The following is a 27,018-nucleotide window of genomic DNA, read 5'->3' as shown; positions in this document are numbered from 1 at the left end:
GGGTCCCCGGAGCGCAGAGGCCACCCGGCTGGGGTCCTGCAGGGAGCCTCAGACACCCCGTCCATGCTGAGCGCAGGACACCCCCCAACCCAGCCTCTCCACCCCGCTGGGCCCACTCTCACGGTCCCACCTGGCTCCCTGGCTCACCTGGGTCTGCCTGGGGTAGTCCATCTTGGAGATGAAGTCGGAGGCTGTCTTGAGGGCGGCCTTCCTCTCCTCGGTGTTGGCCTGCCTGCCTGTCGGCCGAAGGCGAGCAAAGAGCCTGCGGTCAGTGCTGCACGCCAGCGCTCGGCGCTCCAGGGAAAGCAGAAGGCAAACCTCCCTCCCTTCCGTTCCTAGACGGTGGACGGCCAAGGCCAGAGACCCCAGGCAGAGCTGATCACGCCATGAGCTCTCGGGGGTCCAGCGAGGGGTCCTGGCTAATGACCGCGAGCACGCCGACCCACTGACTGAGCTCAGAACGATACAAAACTTGCTGCATTTAATCCACGCAGCAACCTTCTGTGATGAAGATCGTTATCTTGTCCTCACTTGCATATAAGGAAGTCACGGTCTTAGAGACGTTAAGTGACTTGGCCGAGGCCACTCAGCCAGCGGGAAGCTGTGACTCAGAGCCCCAGGCTCCCTCGTCCGCCCCAGGCTCATGAGCCGAGTCCCTGCAAGGCTGCAGGGGCGCCCGTGTAAGGCCCTGTTGGAGCCCCTCCCTTCGCCCCAGTACCTTTCCAGACAAAGATCTTCCCGTCTTTGCCATGGTCCAGGATGAAGCAGTCCTCTGACCTCAAAGCCCCCTGGGCGAAGGGGTTCTCATCAGCCACAAGGGAGACCGACATGGTGCCCGCGCCATTGGAGACCTGGGGGGATGAGAGGGGGCCCCGGGCCAGTGAGTGACCTTCCCCACCTCGGCCTGCCCACCGGCGCCCCCTAGCCCGCGCTTGAGGAGGCCGACAACCCACCCCCACCTCAAATGACAGTGCAGAGAAACACAGCCCTGAGGCTCATCTGGGATTTCTCTGTCCTGTTCCACCTGGTCACAACCACATCTGTGACCGACACGTGGGTGTAGCTGGAAACGTCACCCAGAAAGGGAAGGGGAATCAAATGCGGGGACGCAGGTGGCGTAGGAAACAACTGTACAGCTGATAGAAAGAAATCCAACCTCATCGGTTTAAAAAAGGAAGTACAGAATAAAAGTAAAGCGGTCTACACGCAGTGTGGTATACTGGGCTGGAACCTGGAAGGAAAAACTGGGGAAATCTGAATAAAGTTTTTAGTTTAGTTAACAGCATTGAACCGATGTTTCTTAGTTTTGATAAACATGCCTGGTTATGTTACGATGTTCAGGGGAAGCTGGGTGAGGGGTATATGGGAACCTTCTGTGCCATCTTTGCACTTTTTCTGTAAATCTAAAAACTATCCTAAAATAAAAAGTTCACTGAACTTTTTTGAGTGTACCCTACTTCTCAAAATTCCAAAGACTTGACAGTACCCAGGGCTGACAAGGCTCTGAGTAAACTGGTGAGGGTGATTAAGAGCCTTCCCAGAACGCAGTTTAGTAACATGTTATCAGGAAGTTAAATAATAATTGTCCTGCATTTATTGAAAATGTACTTTATGCCAGGCACTGTTCTAAAAAATTTATGTAATTTATTAACTTCTACAGTTATAGAACTCATTTGATCCCTACAACAACCCTACAGGTAATCCCATTACTACCCCTGTTTCATTCACAAGGAAACCGAGGCGCAGAGAGGTGAAGTCAGCTGCACCGTTACACAGCCCCAGATCAGGGATTCGAAGCCAGACAGTCTAAGTCAGATCCTGTGTTTCTGTCAGTTACCTCTCATGGCAGAACCTTCCTCCCTGGGGTAGTGCAGACAGTCTAAGTCCAGAACCGGTATTCTCGTGTTTCTGTTTTTTTCTGGTCCTGCCACGCGGCTGAATGCAGACTCGGTTCCCTATCCAGGGACTGAGCCAGGGCCTCGGCAGTGAGAGTCCGGAGTCCAAGCCACTCGGCACCCGGGGAACTCCCAAGCAGCAGCGCTTTCTTTTATTGGCCATTGATTTTATTTATGGTAATTGCTATATACCAAAAAATTTTCATCTTGAGGAGTCAAATATACTTAACTATTTTGTTAACAGTTTCTTTTTTTCTTAATATATATATTTTACTGAAGTTTAGTTGACTAGTTAACGTACAATGTTCCAGATACACAACAAGGTGATTCAGCTATACATATACACACATATCATTTTTGAGATCATTCTCCACTATCGGTTACTACAAGTTATTGACTATAGTTCCCTGTGCAAGAACCAGTATTTTCAATCACTGACTCATCATGCAGCCTATGACCCAGACGCTCCACATCTGGAAACCTCCCCTAATGCCAAGCTTAGCACACAGGCACAAAGAGAGACTGCTGGCGATCGGAAAAGGTGGAGACATCCTCATGCCCATCGATTAGGGATCTGCAGAGATTTCCACATTCATAAAATAAAATACTCTACAGCCGTTATAAAGGGGCAAGTGGAAAAAAGAAGGCCACAGAAAAGTGTGAATAGCCTGCATCTGTTAATATCAAATAGAGACAGAGAAACACGTAAGGAGACCCGGAAAGCTGTATCTGGGGTTTCCTACACCAAAAGGGTAACCATGTAACCATGGCAACCCATGGAGAGGGGAGGACAGGAGGCTGACTTTGTTAAATTAAGTACTGTTACTTTTGTAATTAAAACCCACTTTTAAATAGTACTGGTTATCTTAAACTAGTAAAATTAGACTGACTTATTTTTTTTACATTCTTGAGTATTGCTCAACCCTAGTATTTACAACGAATATGTATTATTACTTCAACATCAGAATAAATATCAGTAATGTGGTTTTCCTATGGCGGTGATACGAATCTGCACCTCATTCTGCTGTTATTTTACCACTAATAAGCTTAGGGCACAACATGTGCATCACAGGCTCAGAGGTCAGACATCCTTGGCTCAAGACCAGGCTTAATTCAGTTTTTAAAAATCATGAGAAGAAATTTTAAATAAAGTCAGTACCCATAACACACGCATACACACACACTTCTGTAGTACTTTCCTGGATTTCCCTGAAACCCTCTTCTCCTTAGACCCCCCAGAAATCCTGCAACATTGATTCTACGGCCCTCCGCCCTCCCCACTTCACGGGCCCCGTCGGTGAAGGTGACACAGATGTGTCTGCGGTCGCTCACACGCTTGTTCCTGGGGCAGAAACGCCGCGAGGCAGCAGATGGGCATCCCCTGGAGCCGTAAGAAGCCGAGTCCCCCCATGGCACCCCCACACGTGCTCGGCGCAAAGCCCCCGGCCAGTAGAGCTGGGGAAGCCCAGGTCTCCTGCACCCCCATCCTGAGCCCACGACCCAGGGGCCCCAGCCCAGGCTCACCTTGTACAGCTTGGCCAGCTTGCGGTTGGCCGCGTCCTCCTTGGCTGTGTCCTCGGTCCCTGCGGGCAGAGCCGGCTTGGGGCCCAGCACCTGCGGGGATGGGGAGAGGGAAGAAAGCGTGGCGGTGAGCTCCCAGCAGCCTGCCGCCCCCAGGGAGGAGGCTGGGCTCCAACGAGCTTCCTCCCCGGGCAGGCAGGGGCCACGCGGGCCTCCACCATCCACGGCGACCTCCACTCAGGGCAGGACCCCCTCTGGAGGCGTCCGGGATCCCTGACGGTGCCTCCGGGGCGCAGCGCCCAGCCAGGGCTGCCCATGGAGTCTGTCCCTGCCGACCCGTCTCCGGCAGCTCCACAAGGACCCCGTGGTCCGCTGCCCCCAGGACAGCCCCTCAGACGTTTACCGTTTCCACCAAGCCTTCCGAGAAGGACAAGGACAGCTACCAACACCGCCCACCGCATGCCTTCAGCAGACCTCACTTCACCTTTGCAGCCATGCTAAGAGGCACAGGGCCTTCCCCGGTGGCTCAGCTGGTGAAGAATCCGCCTGCAATGCGGGAGACCTGGGTTCGATCCCTGGGTTGGGAAGATCCCCTGGAGAAGGGAAAGGCTACCCACTCCAGTATTCTGGCCTGGAGAATTCCACGGACTGTAAAGTCCACGGGGTCGCAAAGAGTCGGACTTGACTGAGCGACTTTCAGTTTCACTTTCAAGAGGCACAGATTACCACTCTCACCTCACAGGAGAGGAAACCAAGTCCAGAGAGAAAAGTACCTCGTCTACACCACTAGAAGGTGGCTAAGTAGAAATTTGAACCCATATGCCTGTGACATTAGAATCCACTTTCACGCCTCCGTTCTGCGCTCTCTCCAGCCTCAATGGCCCCACTACTGTCCCTCTCAAGCCACGCTTGGTGTCCAGGCTCTTTCCCCACAACAATCCCTTCTGCTCATCCTAAAAACCTGCGCTCAACGGCCCCAGACAAGCAGGAGAGACAAGCAGCACGGGGCAGAGCCTGTGGTCTCCTTTTCCCAGTGACCTTGACCTCTATTGATATATCCTCAAAGCACACTGGCTGGCAACGCCCATCATGCAATTGACGAAATGGGTTGTAGATTAATTGGAATGATCAGAAGAAGAAAGAGGGGGTTGGGTCTCCGTTGTCTCTTTCTGGCCTGGCTCTAGCACCCGGCTTGTCCTCAGAAGACGCCAAGACCCTCCTGCTCGGCTCCTTTAGAGGATCCGGCCCTCTTGGCAGGAGGGTGTGGCTCACGGCTTGGATGCACTGGATCCTGGGACTCCAGCCCCGCCTCTCAGGGGAGTCTGGGAGAGGTCAGGGGAAGCCTCTTCCGGCTTGGGAGAAAAACCCAAGTCACCCCACAATTGCCTGCCGGGTGGAGAAAAGGAAAGAGCCTCCTGGCCCCTCGCTCAGCGCCACCCCGCGCTCCCGGGACGCGGCCGCGGGTACCTGGAGCATGGCCTCGGGCTCGGCGCCCTCCTCGGAAACGTGCACGCGGGCCCGGCCGCTCCGCTCGTTGTCCCGGATGCCCTTGGACACCTGCGTGGCCTTCAGCCTCTCAAAGCGGTTGCTGCTGGAGCCACACCACTGGTAGATGTCCTGTAGGAGAAAGCCCCCACGTGAGGCAGCACCCCCGCCCACCTTCACAGAAGCCCTGCCGAACGACACAACAAGCTCACCTTGTTCTCTGCTTGCCCAGATGAGGGCTGGCGGAGCACACACACCCCACGTCCAAGCACAACACGTGTCACTTGTGTGTACCAGGGCCCGTGAGGGTATGCTGTGGATGTGCATTTTCCACAGGTACCCCTGCATACAGAATGTGCATAAAAATGTTTGCCTGATGGTGGGAGTGAAATTGGTACAACCACTTTGGAAAACCATCTGACTGTGCCTTTTTAAAGCTCCATATGCAAATATCCTACAACCCAGCCAACCCTCTCTTGGGAATATACCCAACAGTAACGCATGCAAGTGTCCACCAAAAGACGTGTGCAAGGATCAGTGTCTGCTTCAGACTGGTTGCTCTCAAGACAGCTCATCATCATCCCTGAGAATTCTTGAAATGATATTTCCCTTTCTTTCTTTCTCTACTATGGATTTTCATTCATGAAGAATAACCATGAATTAATATTAGTATTAATAAAATTATGTACCTACCTGTTTTTAAAGAAAGGCTTGTGCAAGAAGGCTCAGAGTTGCAACCCTTGGAAGAGCCCCAAACTCTCCCAAGTGTCCGTCAACAGTAGAACAGATAAACTGTGGCAAATTTTATATAACAAGGAGAAGGAACAAGCTACAACTAAAGGCAACAACAATATGGATGGACCTTAGAAAGAGAATGTTGGGCAAAAAAAGTCAGACATCCAAAGGAAAGATTCCAGGTACATGAAGTTCAGAAACAGGTGGAACTGGTCTAGACTGTTGTTGGAGAAAGTCTGGGGTGAGAGTTACCCATGGGGAGGAAGGAACTAGGAGAGGCCACATAGGGCTGGTGGCGTTCTTTCTCGATCTGGTGTTAACTACTCGGGCATGTCCATCCCATCAGAGTTATAGAGCCGCACACGCAGAATCCACACGCTCTTCTGTGTGCCTATCACACTTTATAACAAGCTTATACTCAGCGTGTGTCTCTGCCTGCCGTCAAGTCGCTAGGTCATGTCCAACTCTTCTGCGACTCCCATGCGCTGCAGCCCACCGGCTCCTCCGTCCATGGGATTTCCCAGGCAAGCGTACTGTGGTGGGCTGCCATCTCCCTGTCCAATAGACACTGCACCACACGTATACATGAGGCTGGGGACAGAACGTCTGGCCGTGTCCTCCTGCGGGGATGGGTGTACGTGGATTTGGGAAGAATGTGTACAAAGCTCCACACGTCTGTAAGGTGGGTCTGGGTTAGTGCATCCCACGCTTACCCATACAAGTGAGCACGTCCGACTACACAAGGACATGCACACACGTGGGTCTTTGATCAACACACCCAAGTCTCCATGTGGAGACACTCATCGTGGTGACATGTCTACACCTGCCACGCAAGAACTTATAGAGTTTTTTTCTAATTGAGGTACAGTTGACTTATAATACTATAAGCCTCGGGGGTACAACACAGTGATTTACAATTTTTAAAGACCACATGCCATTTGTAGTTATTATAACATATTGGCTATATTTCAAGAGCCTATCATTTTTGAACATGCCCGCCATATACATGCAAGTGAGTGACTATGAATAAAAGATACACAAGACATGCATATCACTGCGTCAGGGGGCTGTCCATCCACTGAAGCCGCTCACAGGTCTGTGTGTGACGTGCGTGACGTGCGTGACGTGCATGACGTGCGTGATGAGTCTGAGTCTGTGCACACGCACACATCTACCTGGGCCTGTGTGGGTGCGTTACTCACACACGGAGCGCGTGGGGGCTGCCGCCCCTGTGACTCCCTACTGCATCTCCACATTGCTCACACGGGTGAGCCCACCTCCCCAGGCCAAGCCTGGGGCACCCCAGTGGCCCCTGAGAAAGGGCAGGGCAGGACTCACATTGCCCAGGTCCAGGATGAAGCAGTCGCCGTTGTTGAAGCTCTCCCAGGACACAGGCACCTCGGTGGCTCGGACCACACGCCGCCCTTTGACCTGGAAGAGTCTCTGCACCACCACCTCGTTGGGGACCACGTGCTTGAATCCTGACGCCACGCCTCCTTTCTGTCGGGTCAAGGAGACAGCGTTAGTCCGGGGAGAGCGTCTGGCAGCGGACAGGAGTGATCCGAAGGGCATTCCGGCCCGCGCACCAGCGGACTTCCAGCAGCCACCCACCTCTGCACCTTGCTGCCTCCCTTTTGAATCTCGTGCTCCACTAACAAAGACCCCTGGTCCCACTTTCCAGGATCAAAATGCTATAAACATTCCCTTCTCAAAATATGCATTCCCCAAGGAATGTTCTAAGAATGCTAACCCCCAAGATATTCTGCAAGGAAAGGATTCCATGATCAGGGAAGCAGACGGCGTGCCCTTCACTTGCCCCCTGACTTACACAACGCCCATCCGCATCATGAGGCACTGGGAAGTCCAATGGTAAATACACTCGCTTGGCATGTTTTAGACAGCACTTCCCTGCCTTGAGTCAAGATACTGCTTTTCTCTTCCATGTCTTGCCTGCGGCTCAAGTGTTCTGCAAAACCCGCTTTAAGAAACGCTCATTCAAATCTTTCCCATCCTTCAAGGCTCTCTAGGAAGAGTCAAGACTGCCCCCCTCCCCCGCCCCCATGATGCTGCAGCAAGTTCCACTCAGCTGTGCCTTCAGAGGCAGCAGTGGGTGAGGGACAGGGCACTGGCCTCAGGTTCAAGTCCCTGCCCTGGCACCAGAGTGCTGGGTGACTTTGGATAAGTCTCTTGCCCTCTCTGAGCCTCAGGCCTGCTCCTCCTGCAGCGGCGATCTAAGCCCCTGCTGTGCCGCTCTCCACAGGCATCATCAAGTCCCGGGGAGTCCAGGAGGGCTTCCCAGCAGCGGTCAGAACTGCCCGTGGGGGCTTCTCTGGTGACTCAGTGCTGGAGAATCCGCCCGCCAATGCAGGAGGCACGGGTTTGATCCCTGGTCTGGGAAGATCCCACACGCTCGGAGCAGCTAAGCCGTGGGCCACAACTATCGAGCCTGTGCTCTGGGGCCCGGGAACCCTAACTGCTGAACCCACACGCGGCAAACACTGAAGCCCACGTGCTCTGCGACAGGAGGGGCCCCAGGAAGGAGACGCCCACGCGCCACGGGTAGAGTATTTCTCGCGAGCCACAGCTAGAGAAAAACCGGCCAGCAACAAAGACCCAGCACGGCCAAAAAAAAAACTACCCTTGGGACAGGAGAAAGTCACGTGGGCTGGGTGTCCTTATGAGCAGACCCCAGCCCTGGATGCTCACCGGCCCCAAGCCCCAGGGAGGTCAAGTCAGAGCGGAGAAGGTGCCCACAAGCGTCCCATTTTCCCCATGAGTATACTGAAGGGGGGGTGGCAAAGAGTCAGGCATGACTGAGCGACGGAACTGCACTGCAGTGATCCTGAGGACCAGCGAAGTGAACTGACTTACTCAAGGGCACTCAGTGAGCATGTGGCAAAGCTACGGAGTGTAACCACGTCTCCCGTTTCCAAAGCTGCTCACGTCATGGGCCACTAAGGCCGGAACCGTGGCCAACCCCCTCCCAGGTCCCTGACTGACGCCTCACCTTGCAGAGCAAAGCCAGGTCTGACTTGCTGCGCTGAGTCCATGAGGGCAAGGGACAGACAGAGTGTGACTGGGTTCCTGTTACATCTACACACAGCGAGGAACACAGCTGGCTGCGACATGATCATGCCACTGTGCTGGGCATTTTGCAGGGGTCATCTGCAAGGGAGGCGTCATTATCACCATCTTACAGACGCGGAGAACAGATGCCGGAAGCAAAGAGACTTGCCTGAGATCTCAAAGCTAGTAAATGTTGGAGGTAGGTTTCAAACCCGGGTGTAAAAGAATCTGTAAGGCCCACATTTTCCCCCAACGGCATGTTTTCTTAGAGCCCAGGTCACCAGGGTCATCCAGGATGAGAGGCAGGAACAAACCGCTGTTCTGAGCAAGGTCATCAAGTAGAAACGTTTTCCCTGTTGTGAGTGGGAGCGCCCTCTGGTGTCCTTTCTTGGTACCAGCGAGAAGCCTTTTAACAGGATCCCCTTGGTAGGGTTCAGCAAGACCGCCTTGGTCTTCTCAGAGCCTGTTTTTCCACCTGGCTTCAGAGGCCTTCCAACTGGGAAGCATGTAAGGAAGGGCAGCTGGGGAAGACGCTTCAGTGCCCCATGCTCATCTGGAAGTGACCGCGGAGGCTGCCTCTTACTAAGTCCACGCCAGGCTCCTCTGTCAGGGACATGCAATGTGGTCCCCACAAGCTCCTGAGGTTGCAAATCTCATCACCCCACTTTTCAGGCAAGAAAACTGAGGTGCAAAGAGGTCCAGCCCCACGCCCAGGGTCCCAGCTAATTGGTGGAAGTTTTACCCCCGAGTTTGCCCTTCCTGGGACCAGCCTTGCCCAGGTCCACCAGCCCAGGACATCCTGAGTGTCTGTGGGCAGTGGTCACCCCGGGACCCCATCTATGTGGAGGTAAAGAGACAGTGGGTCTGAAAAGCTTTTCCAAAAGGTGCTGAACGGACACACCGACCACTTCCATGGATTCCTTAGAGAGGAGGAAATGGGGAAATGAAGGAAGAGAAAGACCCTTAACATTTTTTAATACATCTCTAAAATGTTTTACTTGTTCAAGCATGTCTTCTATTTTTTGTCAAAAAAATAGAAACTTTTCTTTTAAAAAAGGAAAAGGGTTATTCAATGTCATACATCTCAGCTCCAATAAATTCTCTATATATGAATTTATAAATTAAAAGATACAGATTTCTAATGAGTGTGGACAGGCATTTCCTAATTAATTAACTCCTTCTAATCTTACTGATCTAGGAAATTAGACTTGGAAATATCAGTTAATACAAAAATAAAAGCAAGCTCTCAGGAGACATTAGTGAATCTCCAAGCATAAGGGGCAAGGTTTTTTTGGTAAAGTTTTTTTTTATTTTTTATTTTTTTAGTAAAAAATATTTTTAGTAAAAAATATTTAGTAAAAATATTTAGTAAAGTATTTTTAGTAAAAAATATTTAGTAAAAAAATTTTACTATTTTTTATTATTTTTACTTTAATATTTAAGATTGATTGCTGCTTTCTATGGTCTAATCATTAGTGGACAGAGATTGGCATAAAATTATTTGAACAAAGTCTAATAGAATATTTTCTTAAAAGCTATTTTCCAAATTAAAGTGAAGATACATCCACATATATATATATGTGGATGTATCGTTGTTGTTTTATTTGCTAATTTTGCATCTGACTCTTGTGACCCCAGGGGCTGTAGCCTGCCAGGCTCCGCTGTCCACGGATTTTCTAGGCAAGAACACTGGGGTGGCTGCCATTTCCTTCTCCAGAAGATCTTTCTGACCCAGGGATCGAACCCATGTCTCCTGCCTGGCAGGTGGTTTCTTCCCCACTGCGCCACCAGGGAAGCCCACATATCACGTGCTGGGCTAGGCGCTCGGTCATGTCCGACTCTGTGCGACCCTATGGACTGAAGCCCGCCAGGCTCCTCTGTCCATGGAATCCTCCAGGCAAGAACACTGGAGTGGGTTGCCATGCCTTCCTTCAGGGGATCTTCCTGACCCAGGGATCGAACCCAGGTCTCTCACGTCTTCTGAATTGGCAGGCAGGTTCTTTCCCACTAGTGCCACCTGGGAAGCCAGGATAAATTCTGTATCTATATATAAATATACACATCTATATGTTCATATAGAGAGAGAAAAATCACATACCATTTGGTGTATATCTCCAAGAGTAGAATCATGGGCAACTTTTACTTACTAAAAGCCTTATTTCTATGTTTGACATGTTACAATAAGCTTGTATTATTCTTATAGTCTGAAGAAAGGTAAAAGCTATAAAGAGCTACCTTTTTATGTTAAGCTCTTTATAAAACAAAGAAAAACCTACTGGTTGGCGCTGATCCCCTCCACCCTCTAATTTCAGGGTTCCTTATCTGAAAACAGGAGGGAGGACAGGAAGGATCCGAGGGATTCTGTGGGTTTCCCACTGTGATCCTTGGGGCCACGGGCTTCCAGGACTCAGCCCAGCCCAGACTCTGCTGGAACAAAGGGTTTCAAATAACCCAGCTCCTTGGGGTCTTTGGGGTTCTATCCAAAAGTCAAGAGGAGGAGGAGGAAGAAGAAAAGGAGAAGGAGGAGGAGCAGGGATCAAAAACAGTGCACTTTAAGGATCTGAGGGTCACAGACCAAGATCAGACAGGCGCTAGGAAAGCCCTTCTGGTGGCTCCCGTCCCTCCCCTGCCCCTGCTCACACCCCGAGCACAGAACCGGCCGTGAGGAGCAGGCTTTCACAGAAACAAGTCTTGCATAACAAGCTCTGCTCCTCGGAGATCCATAATTGATGAGGGCGCCAGGCCAAGAACCTTGGGCTGGGCCTGCCAAGGGCGGGGGCGACCAGAGGACTTGCGGAAGGCGGAAAATGGGACTGGCCGTGCACCTCACGTTCCCACCGAAAGCCAGGGCCTTTGAGCACTGAAGTCAAAGGCAGGAGGGATTGGGAACCGCTCCCCTAGAGCAATCCTCAGAGTACAGTCCATGAATATCTTGGGAAAATCACCAGAGTGGGGAGGAGACTTGCTAAATGTGCAAATTCCTAGGCTCCATCTGAGCTAAGATAAGAGACCAGAGAGCCTTCAAATGTTTCTCTGAACTAGGCCCTTCATGTCTGGGTTTAAATCCCAGCTCAATCGCTTACCAGCCCTGTAAGCCGCTTAGTCTGTCCACAAGTTAAGTCGCTGCTGTCCGTACAGAGGCAGCAGGAAGCAGGCACTGCGGCTCCAGGGGCCTGAGAAGTACTTGCCGGAGTGAAGGACAAACGGAGCGCGTGAGAGCAGCACGCGGGGCGAAGGGCGGCCTCAGGGCCGGTCTCTCTAGCTCCTGATTAAGGGTTCCTTCCACTTTCTGCTCTAGGAGCTGCAAAAAGTCCTGGTCTTTCTCCCCGTCCAGGGCCTGGGTTCCAAACTTCTCTCCTTCTGCTGGCACCAGGGCCCGAGGAGACTCCAGAAGGAACGCAGAGCTGGACAGGTCTGTAGAAGGCGCTCTAGGGAGCGCTGAACTGGCCGACAGGGGGCGCTGGGAGGCTCCGGGGAATCCAACCCAGCTTCGCCCAGCCCAGGGCTGAGGCCCAGTTCCCAGGACACACCCTGCCCTCTGCTATCTCTAGAGCTTTTCCATCATCTAATCTCTGGTGTGTCAGCTGGGCAGACAGCATTGTGCTAAGTCACTTCTGTCATGTCTGACTCTTTGCGACCCTATGGACTGCAGCCCACCAAGCTCCTCTGTCCATGGGACTCTCCAGGCAAGAATACTGGAGTGGGTTGCCTCGCCTTCCTCCAGGGCATCTTCCCCGCCCAGGGATGGAACCCATGTCTCTCACATCTCCTGCATGGGCAGGTGGGTTCCTCACCACTCGCGCCACCTGGGAAGCCCTGGGGTGTCAGCTGGGCAGACAGCATCACCACCCTGCTAACACCCCGCTCCAGAGGACCTGGAGGCCCAGAGATGGACAATGACTCCTCGAAGGTCGCACAGCATGTCAGCAGCGTAGATGAGGCTTAGTACCTGCCCTGAACCCCTGCTCACGAGAGGCAGATTGGTGTACTGGGAAAAAGCTGGGCGTCAGGAAATCTGGGCTCCGGTCCTGGCTCAGAGACTAACTTTCTCTGTGCCTCAGTTTCTCCTCCCTCCCTTCAAATAAGAGGTCTGCCTTCTGATGTTAAGGCCAAAGCTTGTGATCCCTTCCCTATCCTGACCAAAGAGAACCCCAGCTAGGCAATACCAGCGTTCCAGGAGCCCTTCCAAGATGCCAAGGCATCTTCCAGCTATGCCTTCACCAAATCCTCTCCCCAGGCCTGAAGGGCAAGTACAAGTGGCTCTCCTGAAACCGAAGAGGACAGGGAGGCTCAGGGAGGCCAAGTGGCTTTGCCAGAAGTCACAGAGCACACTGGGAACAGCCTCTTGGGGCTCCCAGCGTCGCTCTGCTCAGCCCCACCTGACTAGGGGCTGGAGCTCAGCGTCTTCAGAGTTCAAAAGACAGAAAGAGAATGGGATCAAGGGTCCCCTTTCAAATATTGAAAATAGGACCCTCTGTTGGCAGGGCCTCAGAACTAAAGGCTATAGGCTCAAGCCCTGGGCATGCTAGGTTTGCCAAGGGCAAACGCCATGCAAAGGGCATAGGGCACCTAAGGCCCACCTATTACTGCTGGGCAAGGAAAACCACCTTGTGGGGTGATGGAAATTTTCTTCTCTCAATTTAATAAGAAACCAGAGGCTCAGAGAGGGCGTGTGATTTGTCCAAGGTCACACAGCTAGCAAGGGCCCGAAACTCAAAGCCAGGGCTAGCCAACTCCAAGGGCTGAGCTCCGGCCTGTCTGCCTGCACACCCGCAGAAGCCTGAAAGGCGGGCGGGCGTGAGCGAGCCCGGCCACTGATGCCTCTGTCCCCGCCGCCCGGCGCCCACCTTGTACTTGAGGCCGGACTTGAAGTAGCCGAGGAAGGTGGCCGACTCGAAGCCCTGGACCTCCCGGTGCTGCACGGCCCGGCCGTTCAGGTGGTCGTCCAGCTGCACGGTGAAGATGGCGGCCGCCCCGCTCTCGTCCTGGCTGCATTCATTGCCTGCGGGACATCAGAGCAGCATGAGCCGGCTCCCGGCCAGCGGCCCCAGCCGCCCACAGCGGAGGCGTCTGGAGCCCCCAGCAGCGCCCAAGCCTGGCTGGAGAAGCTGGGAAAGGCCCTGCCTCTTGGGAGCCTCAGTGAATCCATCTGTATAATGGGGGTGGTGGGAGCTGACTCCAAGGTCTCTGAGAGTCCTCCCAGCACTCACTCACCCGAGGTCAGGCCAGAGAGCACCAGCAAACCAAGCCACAGGGAGGGGCCAGGACTCACAGGGTCACACGGAAGAGCCGCGGCAGGACTTCAGGCTCCCGACTCGGAAGGGCAAACAAGAATCTGGCTGGAAAGGGTGGGTCCTGGGTTTCTAAGTCACCCCCAGTTCTGAGTCCATAGACTGGCTTGTTTAACCCTCACAACAGTCCTACGAGGAACTGCAAAGCTGCTGCAAAGCTGGGATGTGATACTGTGCAGTCAGCACATCCAGTTTACAGAGACACGGAGTGTCTCGCCAAAGGGCAGAGCTGGGGTCTGAACTTGGGGAGGCTGGCTCGACAGTCTTGGGAACACGTAACCAAGGGCCTGGCACACACTCGATGCTCAGCAGTCGCTAAATTCCCTTCGGCGCTTCCGGGGGCCCAGGTCTCAAAGGTCTGCGCTCTACGCAGAGGGGCAGGGCCGGGGCTGGGGGCCCATCTCACCCAGCCAGTAGTGGAGGTCGTACTGCAGGTTCCCATTCCTCAGCTGCACCGTCTTCAGGATGACATAGGCATCGCCTGTGAAGAAGTCTCCATAAAGGTTGGGAGGCACGGGAACCAGGTCGAACTTCTCCACGCGCCAGATTTGCAGGCCGGGCTCCTTCCCCGCCTTGAGGAACTCGGGGTGTTCCACCACCATGCTTCCCGGCTGCAAGAGACAGGGCAGAGCCTGAGCGGGGGCAGGGGCCGTGGCGGGGACGGACCCTGGGGCACGAGGGAGGCTGGTTTTCAGCACCAAGAGCACCTCACTTGAGCCTGACGCTCCCCACCGCATCCTAGGACCCCGCCCGCGACGAGTGAGCACCAAGGGCCGAGTTTAGGCTCCAAGCCCTGCCCTGGCCAGCATCTCCCGCGCCCTCTCGTCTCCCTGGTGATGGGGGCACAGAAGGCTCTGCCTCCCTTCTCGTTTCCTGTCTTAGTGCCAACTGGATGCAACAGCTGAGGCACACGGAGGTGAAGCCAGGGACCCCCAGCTAGGAAATGACAGAGCAGGAGCTGGCCCAGACTCCAAGAGCTTTGGGACCACGGGGAGACCCCTCAGATGGCAACAGTAAATCTGGGGGTGGCCAGGGGCTCAGCTTAAACCTTTCCAGCATCCTCGGTGGCCCGGAGAAATAGAAGGGTCCTCATAGAGTTCATTAGCGAACTCCACCCTGCAGATCGGGAGACTGAGGCCCCAAGAGGGGAGGGGCCTGGCCCAAGGCCACAGGGCCTGTCTGTTTTTGCTCTTTTTCCCCACGCCCCATCACACCTCCAAGAAGGGCCTAGGTGGCTGAGCCCAAGCGGTCCTGCGCTGTCTGCCTCCTCCCTCCTGCCCCTAAAGCCCCACCCCACCCCAAATTCCATTTCTTGGAAAAGGCGAAAGGACGCAGCCGGGGTCTGCGGGAGCCTGTTGGAGATGAGGTGGCGGAGAACGGGGACAGGCGGTCAGACCATGCACGGGGGCTGGAAACGGAGCAGAGCGGGGTGGTTAGCTGGGAATCAGAGGAGGGAAGTCAGCAGGCGCAGGTCACCTCGGGCCGGATCTGGTGGAAGAAGTAAAAAAAACCAGATGGGAGAACTCAGGCAGCGGAGTGGAGAACATGAAGGAACAGCTGGAGGGAGGAGAAACCCGAGAAGGCAGAGGCGGTGTCAGAGACGGAGAAGAGGTGACAGGCGAAGGTGAGACGGTCCAGGAAAGAGGGGGGATCCAGGAAACAGGGGGATGCGGTGAGAAATCGGATGAGAAAGACTGAAATGAAAGGAGAAACCACAAGAGGCAAGGAGAGAAATGAGGCGGAGGGAAGGAGAAATCCGGCGGCAGAGATGGGTAACAAGTCAGAAGGCAGCGCAGAGGGAAGACATCCGGCCAAGGTGAGGTTAGCCTGTTGGGAGGGAAACAGCCAGGCTGAGGCCCCCACCCCTCTAGCGGAGCCCCAGAAGCAGCAAGAGATACTTACAAAGCAACAAAACAGTTTTTCCATTCTAGACCTGAATTACTCCCCTTTTCCTAGCGCTGTATCTGCAAGAACTTACAATAAAGAGTTACTCCGGGGGCCCCCCGGGCACTCACCCCCGCCTGGGTCACCCGCCCCTGCGGCGCCCCCGCCTGGGTCGCCCCCCGCGCCGGGGTGGCCGCGCTGGCCGGGTGCGACAGCGCGCCCAGCGCCAGGACCAGCGCGCCCAGCAGCGCGCAGCGATGCGCAGCCATGGCAGCGACGGCGGCAGAAGACAACCCGGGAGGCAGGCAGGCGGGCAGCCGGGGCCGCCAGGCTCGCCCTGACCTTAAGTAGCCGCCCGGCCCACTCCGCCCAAGCCGGAGACCGCCCCGTTTGGGAGGGCGGAGGGCCGGGCTGGGCCCCTGCGGGCCGGGGAGGGGCGGGAATCTGGGCTGGATTTTTTAAGAGACATCGGGGTTCCCACCGGGACAGACCCAACGGGCGGGGCCGCCCCTTCACTCCAGCTCCGCGGTGGAGACCAAGCACAAGGCCTGGCATACAGCAGGTGCTAATTCCGTGCACACTGCATGGACACACGCGGGAACGGCAGGGCCCCACCCAGCTCGGCTCCCTGTGTGATGCACGCGGGACCCCTCTCCCTCCACCCCTAACATCTCCAGCAAAAAACCACAGGAGCTAACTGAGAGGGACTGAAGGTTTTCAGCATCACATGAACATCCTTTATGGACTGGGCACTATTCACAGCCCCATTATAGAGAGGTGGAAATAGCTCAGAATGGTCAAGCAGTGTGCACACAACTAGGAAATGAAAGTCAAGACCGGCCCCCAGGTGGTCCGGGTGGACCGCCCGCTTAGGCAGCATGTGGCTGTCACCAGCTAAGGACACGGTTCAGGGGGCTGACCTCCACTGGACCCTTGAGCAAGCCAGACAGAGAGGGGCGAGCAGATCTCTCCACTTCTGGGATTGCAGGCTCCATTTTACTCAAAACCACCCTTCTTTCCTTCCTCATTAAAAAGTTACTTTTTATTTTTAAAAAACTATTTTGGGCTCCTCTGGGTCCTTGTGTTGCGCCTCCTTGCACCAGGGCTTTCTCGGGTTGCAGCAAGCAGGGGCTGCTCTCCAGCTGCGGGGCACGGACTTCTCTCTGCGGGGCACGGGCTTCTCTCTGTGGTGCCTTCTCTTCCTGCGGAACACGGGCTCCAGGGCAGAGGGCTTCAGCAGTTGTGGCCCACAGGCTTAGCTGCCCCAAGGCATATGATGTCTTCCCCAACCATGTCCCCTGCCTTGGCAGATGGATTCTTAACCACTGGACCACCAGGGAAGTCTAAAAGTTATTTGTTAAAAGTTTGTTTTTAATCAAAACTTAAAAGTCACTTTATTTATACAAAGTTTCACCTCTCAACCCCACTTACTTGTACCTCCAGGCAACTAACCCACTTCTAGCTTCCTCCTCCTTCGGCTGATGGCTTCATGGCCTGCCTTCCTGTGGTAGGGAACCAGCCTTTGTTGTTTGGGGTTGGGGTTGGGGTGGGGGGTTGTTAGTTTCGTTTTTGTTCTTGTGTTTTCAGTTTTAGGTCCTATCTGTGGTTCTCTCTGGGGAAGACAAGGATTCGAGCCTCCTCCCCTTTGCCCAGGCTCCCTTCCCATCCCTTATTCTCCTACTGGAGACTTAATTGGGTTATAAGTGCTATTCACACTCATCCAGGCCTGCTTCCCACCTTCAACAACCCCTCTTTCCACTCTCCCACGACCGTGCTGGACTCAATTTCTCTGTTTCCTAGCTCCCTTTGCATTCCAGATCTCCTTTCTCAATAACAGGGAAATGCAATGACAGGGAAGAGAACAAAGGAGCTGGAGGCCTGGGTTTGATGCCCACCTCCGCTGTAAGTTACCTTCTTCCTCTCTGCCTCAGTCTCCCCATCTAGTAAATGGGTATAAAGTGGTTGCTGAGAATCCAATCCGTCTGTGTGTGTGAAAATGGCCTGGTCTGCCAGTGAGTAAATGGGAGTTTCTGTCCTCCTTCCCCATGAGCTCCAGTCATCTGCCCCAGCTCCTCCTGGAGCCCAGCTTCTGTCTAATCAGGTTGAAGTTCGCCCTCCATCACACACAACTTCCTCCCATTTAAGGGAGACTGTGGGTCAGATAAAGGGCTAAAGGAACACTCACAGAGGAGATAAATCAGACTGTAGGGATTATAAGAAGGCTTTGCAGACAAAGGGACTTGTGACCTGGGCCTTGAAGGACAGGAAGGAGGGAGATTGAGAAGAGAGGCATTCCGGGGGTGGAACAGCACGGGCAAAGGGCAAGCAAACGCAGGCCACTGATAGGGATCCTGTCTGAAACACCAGGACAGGAAGAGATGAGGCTAGAGAGGGCGGCAGAGGTCACAAGGGCCCGTGTGCCACTCAAGAGTCTGAATGTTTTTTTAAGACATACATGGGTATAGGTTAAGAGTTTCTCAGAGAGCTGTTTTTTGTTTATTTACGTATTTATTTTTGACTGTGCTGGGTCTTCCTGATTGCAAGCGGGCTTCTCTGGTTGCAGCAAATGAGGGCTACTCTTCATTGCAACGTGCAGGCTTTCCTTGCAGTGGCTTCTCTTGTTGCAGAGCATGGACACTCTAGCACGGGCTCCAGAGTCATGGCGCACGGGGTCAGCTGCCCTGCGGCACGTGGACTCTTCCCAGACCAGGGATCCAACCTGTCTCCCCTGCACTGGCGGGTGAATTCTAAACCACTGGCCCACCGGGGAAATCCCTGAAGAGTCTGAATTTCATCTTAGTGTCTATGGGGACCCACAAGAGGTCCCTGACTCCTCAAGGCTGTATGTCTGGTCCTGGGCCTGCAGAGCCTGCACTGGACGTCTCTGGCCTAAACTCAGAGAGCTCTTCCCTCTCCCTAGGCATTTGGAGGGTGATAAAACCCCACTGTTCTCATACGCGCCTGATGGAAGCATAACCCAGTTTCCCCTCTCTGGAGAGCAACTGACATCTATACAAATTCAAAACAGCAATGAGACCACAGTGCCATTTCCTTCAGTATGGCTTACAGAGGAACACAAAAATATACGTGCAAGGGTGTTCACTGAAGCATTGTTGGAAGAAAACTGGAAAGGACCCAAAGGTCCTGGTTAAATAAATTATGGAGCCGCCATACAATGGGCCACTCTGCAGCTGTGGAAAAAGAACGAGCTAGCGCAGACTGTGCCCAGCACCCAGCAGGCAGTCAGCAAACATGGAGCGATCTCAAAAAAGCAAACTGCACCGCGACTCTGCTGTGGCTCCTCTCTTCTGGTTTATAAGGGTGTCTGCTTCTGCATACATATTGTCCTTAAAAAAATCACGGAGAGTAAACACCAAACTGTCAAGTCAGTTTGCTTGAAAGGCATGAAGAAGCTGGGGTTAAGCACCCACATCACTGCAGTTGGCGTGAGCGAACACTCTAGGGTGATGAAACATTCCAACACTGGATTACAGTGATGATTACCCAACCGAAAAAGGTACTAAAAATCATAATGCTGTCTGCTTACAATAGGTGAGTTGTTAATGTTAATTACACCTCAGTATACTTGTGTGAAAAAAATTTTCAATGTCCTATAGGGTTTGAAACTATTTACAAGTGTTTCTCCGATGTAGTTTTTTTTTTTTTTTTTAAAGACTGATCTAGGAATAATACCTTAAAAATAGATACAGTAATATCTGCTCATTAGACAATATGGAAAATTCAAACCAGCAGGAAGAGGAAATTTCCTTGTCATCCCCAGTCACCTCCACCCCCCACCCCAAGTGAACCTGAGCCGGCATCCAGCCCAGCCGAGCAGTCCGTTCTGCTCAGCTGGTGATTAACAGAGGGCTGGTGTGGCTCGGCCTTGGTCCCAGGGGTCACGGCCCACCAGCCCAGGGTCACTGACCCCAGGTTAATGATCACAAAGGCCCCTGCAGCTGTGCCTCTCACATAGCCCTGAAACCTGGGTCCCTGGCGCTGGAGACCTGGGCAACAGGCCCTGGCCCCTGCCCTCGGAGCATCCACGGCCTGGAAACTCTCAGTGCAGGGCAGTGATCTGCGGAGACTGTGATGGGACCACGGGCCCCCGGGCTCCCTGCTTGGAAGGGGATGTGTAAGTTCAGAAGAGCGGGGAGAGCTGAAGTGCAGAAGAAAAACCTCTTAAGCAGGAAGGAAGAGCTCCCCACCCGTGCCAGGCTTGCCTCTGCTGCTGATTTCCTGGGTGACTTTGGGCAAATCACCGTCCTTATCTGCTCTTCAGGGTCTCCATATGGAAAAGAACGGCCAGGCCCTGAAGCTCTGACTCTGAGCCTCGTTCTCAGCCCCAGCACTCCCCAGATCCTGGCTCTGCAACCACATCGGGAACCTACAGGTCTCTGAGCCTCAAAGTTCCCACCTGTAAAACGGGGACAGCTGTCCAGGTGCCTCTACAGGTCCTTCTGAAGCAGACAGTGCGGAGCCCCTGACCTGCACAGGGCGGGCACAGCATCCCTAGGAGCTGCATGCCACCGCACCTCTCGGGCTGGGTATCTCTGGGAGAAGACAGGGAGGAAAGGCGGCCGGCTCTGACACTCAGTCTCTTCACAGCCACCAGGAAACAGAGACTCGGGGAGTTCCAGGCACTTGCTCAGGGCCCTTCAGCTGGAACGAGGCGCTGCTGGGATTCAAGCTCAAGGCTGGCTGGCCCCAGTGCCCAGGCTCCACCTGGGGCTCGGCAGGGCCCCCAGCACCATCCCGCCTGGGCAGCAAGGGGACAGCAGCACCCATCACAGGGGGAGGGCTACAGCTGCTGACCCAGACAGCCCTGCCCTGCCACCACTCGCCACGTGAGCGCGTCCTAGCCCCCGCCCTTCTCTGAGCCTCAAGAGGTCCCCTGCCCTCTGATCTCAGGTGCTCCTGGCTCCTGCCTGGCCCTCCACACAGTAGGCAGTTTCCAGCATCCAACCACATCCCTGCGCTACAGCTCGGTACCGGACCGCCACCGCCCGCCACCAGCCGTGGCCCTGCTCCCTTGGAGACCTCAGGCTAGCCTCCGTGTCTCCGTGGGCCTCCCAAGGCAGCTACCAGCGCCGGGAGGAGGCAGCCTCACCCTCCGCCCCCGGCCAGAGTGTACAAAAGGCCTCGGCCGCTCCTGGAAGACGCCGCCCTGTTCTTTTCTCTTTGCACCAAACACTGTTGTTCTTGATTCCCAGGCCGCCGGCCACTCACGAGGCCCACTCCCTCTTTTTCGGAGCTTGTTTGCTTGCTGGCTCACGGCTGGGTTCTGGGTCCTCCTGGGAACACCCGCCCTGCTGGCCGGGGTTTTGTTAAATAGGACAACAGTCAGTAAACAGAGAAGCCAGTTATGAAACCTGGTAAAACTGGACAGGGTCTGAGCATGCGGAGCCCTGGGGACCTGAAAGAACACGTGTTTTAGAATCTGGGAGACTCAGCGCCTGTGATCAGGGCCTCAGTTTCCTTATCTGTAAAATGGGGAGCTCACAGGGCAGTGAGGGGGTTCAAGGCCTGACACACAGCACATTCGGAGCTCCTAGTGCCCCGCGTGTGAACACAGAGGCCTCTCAGCGTGAGAGGGTAGAGTGGTGCCCGAGAAAGGTTACAGGTTTCACAGTGAGCGTCCTGGGCTCAGGTCCGGGCTGTGTGACCCAGAGCTAGTTGCTTTCCCTCTCTGAGCGCTGGGTCATTCACTTGTAGAAAGGGACAGTACTGCCCAGTTGCAGGGTGGCTGGGAGCTCTGGAGCAAGTAGCCCAGAGCAGGGCTTATTTGTAGCAATGTTCAACAGATCACCCTCTCTTTGCAGACTGTGACCCCAAGAGCAAGAGAGTAACTTCTCAGAGTCACTTAGCGAGCACCGTTCCCAGGCCAGAGCCGAGGCCTGAGCCCACGACAAGGCCCCCGGGAAGGGCCAGCTGGACCTCTGCCCTGGCTCCATCCATCCCGGGCGTGGACAGCTGTTGGGGAGACAGCCAGTGAGGCTTGGCTGAAGCCACCTCCAACAGGCCGCCTCTCCCAGGGCCCGAAGCCACTGGCTTTTTCCCAGCCTCCGGAGGCTACCCCACGTAGTGCCGAGAGCCAGGACAGGACGTTCAGAAAGGGCTGGCCCTGCCGCTTCCTGACCCCGTGCCCTGGGAGCAGCCAGATCTGGCCACAGGTGTGAGCCAGGGCCCTGCCTGCCAGGGTCCCCTTTGGAGTCGGTCTCCCCTTGGGGGAGGCAGCGGCCCTGGGAAGGTGCAAACAGCTGTAAACAACCGTCTCCTCGCTGCCCCAGGACCCCACAGCCCACCAACAGGGAAGTCCAGGCACAAACGCACATCAGTGGCAGGACAAGGAGGCCCAACTCCAGGCACTGTGAGGCAGGACCAGTAAAGATGGGGAACACGGCCTCCGCCTGCCAAACTCCCGGGGCAGCAGGGCCTACGGGGCCCCAACCAGAGCCAGAGCAGCAACAGCTGCAGGAGGGGGCGTCCTGCTGCAGAGGGGAAAAGCTTCCCAGCAGGAAGAAAAACAGTCTGCGTGACTCTGCAAGGGGCTCCTGCCAGGAAAACCTGGGTGTAAATCCCTGACCTACCACTTCCAGCTGTGTGGCTCGGCTCTCTGAGCCTCAATTTCCTCATCTGTAGAATGGGATTAGAGTAGCCTCTTGCTAGGGTTGCTGTGAGAATTTTATAAAGTAAAAGCCGTCTGGGGCTTAGCACAGTGCGCAAGTATCAAGGAAGCTGTGGTGGCTGTTTGCTGGGGGCTCAGGAAGCCTCTGTTAATCTCTCTCTGACACTCAAGTTCCTTACGCATAAAATCAGCGTTAAAATGTCTTTTCAAAAGGTGAGTGGAAGGATTTCCCTGGTGGTCCAGTGGGTAAGACGCTGTGCTCCCAATGCAGGGGGCCCAGGTTCAGTCTCTGGTCAGAGAACTAGATCCCACATGCGGCACCTGAGACCTGCCATAGCCAAGTAAAGAAACAAAGTAAACTCTATTAAGGGTTGATTGAGACCATAAATGTGGAAGATCCTAAGATCATGCCTGACATAAGACAGAGGTTCAAAAATGCCAGTATCCTCCCCCTTCTCCCAGAGAGATAAGGAGTGGCGCAGCAGTGACCCAGCCAAGGAGATGCAAGTGACGAGCAAACCAGCCCAATTCTAAAGACCCTTCGAGCCCCGGAACTTTAATAAGATTCTGAAAAGAACAGCAAGAGGCAAAATAGTTTGTGCCTCTGCTCCCTGCCCCACCGCCGCGCCGCCTACCCTCCGCGTCTGTCTGGGGATCCAGTTCATCCTTCAGCAGCTCCCTAGGCCGATGGGAACCACAGGGTCAGGACCTCAGAGGACGGTGACAGGTCCCTCCTGCCGCAAGCTCCAAATGGAGCCTTTCTCTGTCCCCAAGCCCCTCACAGCCAGCAACAGCGGGAGCCCACCCTCCGGGCGCCAGTTTGCACCTGGCAGGCAGAACTTCTGAGAATCATAAAGGGGACAGAGGAGACAGTAGAGAACCCGGAACAGTGAGGGGAGCCTCGGCCAGCTCAGGGTACCAGGAATGACCGGCAGGGTGACGGCTGTGCAAACTTCCATCCAGGGGAAAATAAGATAATGTCCAGATTGAGTATGGTCGGAGCCTGAATTTCTACCTCAGGGGGCACTTGGGCAAATGGCCCTTCTGAGCATTTCAATTTCCTCCTCTATAAAATGGGGTGATGAGTCCTACCCTGGGGGTCGTCTGAGAGAACTGAAGGAGCTCCTGGTACACAGCAGGCGCTCAATAACCACAACCACCCCTAGAGTACGTGTCTAGGCCCTGCAAACATGCCCACTAGCCTCCCGTACCCACCCTTGGCTTTCATCTCTGCATCCCTGCCTCCAACACAGGGGAGGGCTGGAGGGTCCCAGCCAAGGCCCAGAGACCTGGACGTGCGGCTGGTGCCAAGGACAGGGACACATCTCAGGAGAGGGTCTCCAGCCAGCTCTTCAAGAGCCCACTGTGCCTCCTGCCCCATCCACAAATCTCTTCATGACGCCCTCCCCTCTCCTCTGGTCTGCTCCCACCCCAAGGAACAAGGGCTCAATCCCAGCCCTGCCTCTTACTACTTAGGTGACCCTGGGCAAAATGACTCAACCGTTCCGAGCCTGGGTCCTTGGGTACAGAATCGCCAGATTATCTCCCAGGCCTACCATAACTTGATACCGGTAAAAATCAGTTATGGAAAAACTCCAAGTGCTATAGCGTGGTTAGAAATCGTTTGCAATTTATCTCAAACGCTGAACTACAATAGAACTACCAGAGGTTCAAAGATATATTTTATCCTTGCTAATCCCTTTCATTTTAATAAGGCTTTTTAAAAACGTCCTTTCCCCTCTCAAACATAAACAGAGGTATAAGACTGGAATGCTTGTGTTCCTTTCCCAGCTCAGAGAATAAGCATCACCAGCTGGAAGAATTAATGAAATCCAGTCCACAGAGCACACGGCCTGGCACGTGAGACAGCTCCGGAATGGGCGTGGCCTCCTCTGCAATGGGCGTGGCCTCCTCCACAATGGGTGTGGCCTCCTCGCCCCAGGGGTGCTTCCGGCCTCACCTCCATCCGGGTATATGCCCAATCACCCGCATCATCTTCTAGGGACCCCCTCCTGAGAGCTTCCAGAACCCTCCGGAACACTCCAGAGTCAACCCCCCAGGACATATGCAAGGGCTGAGGCCAGAGCAGGGATGCTTAACCCCACGCACTCCCCATTCACGCTCACTTCCCCGTCGGCTTCCCAGACGCCGTCCTGGTTCAGGGTCCCCATCTCCCCTATGGAACCACTGCACCAACTTCACCAGTGCCTTCAACTCTCCATTATCCACAGAGACCACGTCATTCCCGACTTGGAACCTTTCCGCAGCCCCGCGTGCAAACTGAAAGAAGTCAGGCCTCCTAAGCTTGGCTTCTAAGGCCCTCTGGGATCCGGCGACCACGTGCTCTTGTAGCCTCATCCCCTAGTGCCCCCCACGCTACCCCTCTGCGACGCCTCCCGCTTCTACATCCTCAGTCTCCTGCCCCCAGAAGAGCGGGGTCTAGCCTCGGCTCTGCTTCTGACTGTGAGACCTCGGGCCGGCTCTTTGGCTCTCTGAGCCTCAGTCTTCTCATCGGCCTCTTGGGGAACTTGTGCAGATGAGACGAGATAAGGGAGTGAGGGTCAGATGCCGGGAGGGCTCCAGAAATGCAAGCCTGTGAGCTGCAGCCGCCTCCCTGCACTCTGACAGCAGCTAGCAGGGCGGATCGGCTCCTCCACCTCCGTAGGGGCGGGGGCTCCCTCTCCCCTAAGCCCCGAGCAGAGGCTCACAGCCAGCAGCTGCAGCCAGGGAGGGGGGCAGGAGCGGGGGCGGCTTAGAGGAAAATTACTCAGCGCTGGCCCAGCCACCAGGGGCTCCCAGCTGCCTCTGACAGCGGGGATCTGGGGGCCTGGCAGGCTCTTCCAGAGCCAAGGACTTGGCCCCAAGCCTTGACCCCGGTCTGAGCTGGTGGGATGGGGGGAGGGGTGGGCTGCCCTGGGCCCCACTCCTCTGGGACACTCCCACTCTTTGGCAGAAGAGGAGGAGGGAAAAACAAAAACAACAGACAGGCCTTTGTCAGAGGAGAAAACCGGCTCCTGCCACTGCATGCTGGGGCCCCATGCGCTGACCTGAGAAAGGGACCCTCTGTGCCCTACTGCCAAGCATCAAACCCCACACCCACCCTGGGGACCTTGTCCTGGCGTCATATACCTGGCGCCACGCCCAGCGTCACATACCCCCACGTTCTCTGTGTCCCATACCAGGCCTTGTGGTCCTCACACGTGTCCCACCTGTGCGCCCGGGGCACGGTCCTCATGCTGTGTCCCACGTCACTCCCACCTTCGATCATGCCCCCCGCATCATGTCACATCTGCCGTATGAGGGGCTCTGCACAGGTGGTCCCCGACTGGCGACGGTCCAACTGCACGATTTCCTGACTTGTGGATGGTGCAAAAGCGATACACGTTCAGTAGAAACCTGCTTGGAGTTTTGATCTTTCCTGGGCCAGCGATCTTTCCCGGTCGGCCACATGATCCCCAGGGCAACAACCGGTAGGCTTACAACCATTCTGTACCCAGACAACCATTCACTGTTCATCGACAGTACAGCATTCAAAACATTGGGTGAGACGACATTTAAAAAGAGTCTTCGTGTTAGATTTTGCCCAACTGTAGACTAGTGTTAAGTGTTCTGAGCACATGTAAGGTAGGCAGGCGAGGCTAAGTTATGATGTGCGAAGCTAAGATAGGAAAAGTGTATGATTGGAAAAGTGTATGATAGGAAAAGTGTATGAAATGCATTGATAAACTTGAGATATTTTCAGCTTATTGGGATGTAACCACATAGTGAGTCAAGAAAGATCTGTACCATCTACCTACGATCTTTTCAATGTCACGTCCACTGTCCCGAGCCCCATCCCCTGGAGAACTGTGTGCCATAACCCTTGTCCTGGGCCCACACACTGTGTCCCTTGCTGCATGACCCCCACGTGTGAAGGTCCAGGAGGACAGGCTCTGGGGCAGACTCCCAGCCCTTCCGACTGTTACCTCCATGACCGTGACAAGCCACGCCCCTTCTCGGTGCCTCAGTTTCTCTGGCTATGAAACGGAAATGATATTAACACTCACCTGCTGGGTGCTGTGGGGACTGAAGGAGACAGAGCAATTCCAGGGCTGGGCCCAGTGTTTGACACATAGCGAGTCTGTGGGTGTGGTACCTGCAGGCTCCCATGACCCCAGCACCTACCACGCATCAGACACTCTATCACTTTAGTGAAATTCAAACAGCAGCTACAAGGAGGCTATACTTCCCCCTCTAACAGGGGGGAAAAAAAATCAAAGGCTCAGAGAGGGGCGATGACCTGCCGGAGGTCACAGAGCCAGAAAACGGTGAGGCTGGGAGTGGCACGCAGGCCCGTGCATCCCGAGAGACAGAAAGGAGACTACTGAGGGATTAGGGGGTGGGTGTGCAGCTTGCCCGCCAGCAGGCACGGGCCCCTTTTAGGGGAGATGAGGGGTAATGAAAATGTGCTTCAATTGGACGTCTCGTGATGACGATGGCATAAGTCTGAAAGTTTACTAAAAATCACTGAATT

The 27,018-nt window shown here is 54.6% G+C and overlaps 1 protein-coding gene across 4 annotated transcripts in view; it reads right to left on the bottom strand.

The window, feature by feature from the left end:
• The window catches only part of GSN (gelsolin), a 56,827-nt gene that overhangs the window by 11,160 nt on the left and 18,649 nt on the right, over window positions 1–27,018 (bottom strand). The window contains exons 3-10 of one of the 4 annotated variants that reach the window (XM_043453644.1): window positions 15,896–15,966; window positions 14,400–14,604; window positions 13,550–13,704; window positions 6,975–7,136; window positions 4,884–5,033; window positions 3,420–3,509; window positions 719–851; window positions 148–236 (exon numbers count right to left, since the gene is read on the bottom strand). In XM_043453644.1, coding sequence (XP_043309579.1) covers window positions 148–236; window positions 719–851; window positions 3,420–3,509; window positions 4,884–5,033; window positions 6,975–7,136; window positions 13,550–13,704; window positions 14,400–14,604; window positions 15,896–15,919 — 1,008 coding nt within the window. In that variant the 5' untranslated portion in view covers window positions 15,920–15,966. Of the gene's footprint in view, window positions 1–147; window positions 237–718; window positions 852–3,419; window positions 3,510–4,883; window positions 5,034–6,974; window positions 7,137–13,549; window positions 13,705–14,399; window positions 14,605–15,895; window positions 15,967–16,008; window positions 16,228–27,018 lie in introns of those variants that run through there. The other 3 variants (XM_043453645.1, XM_043453643.1, XM_043453646.1) reach the window with 3 other exon arrangements.

Source organism: Cervus canadensis, chromosome 30, assembly GCF_019320065.1.
Source record: "Cervus canadensis isolate Bull #8, Minnesota chromosome 30, ASM1932006v1, whole genome shotgun sequence".
Taxonomy (NCBI): domain Eukaryota; kingdom Metazoa; phylum Chordata; class Mammalia; order Artiodactyla; family Cervidae; genus Cervus; species Cervus canadensis.
This window is presented reverse-complemented; position numbering and strand designations above follow the sequence as displayed.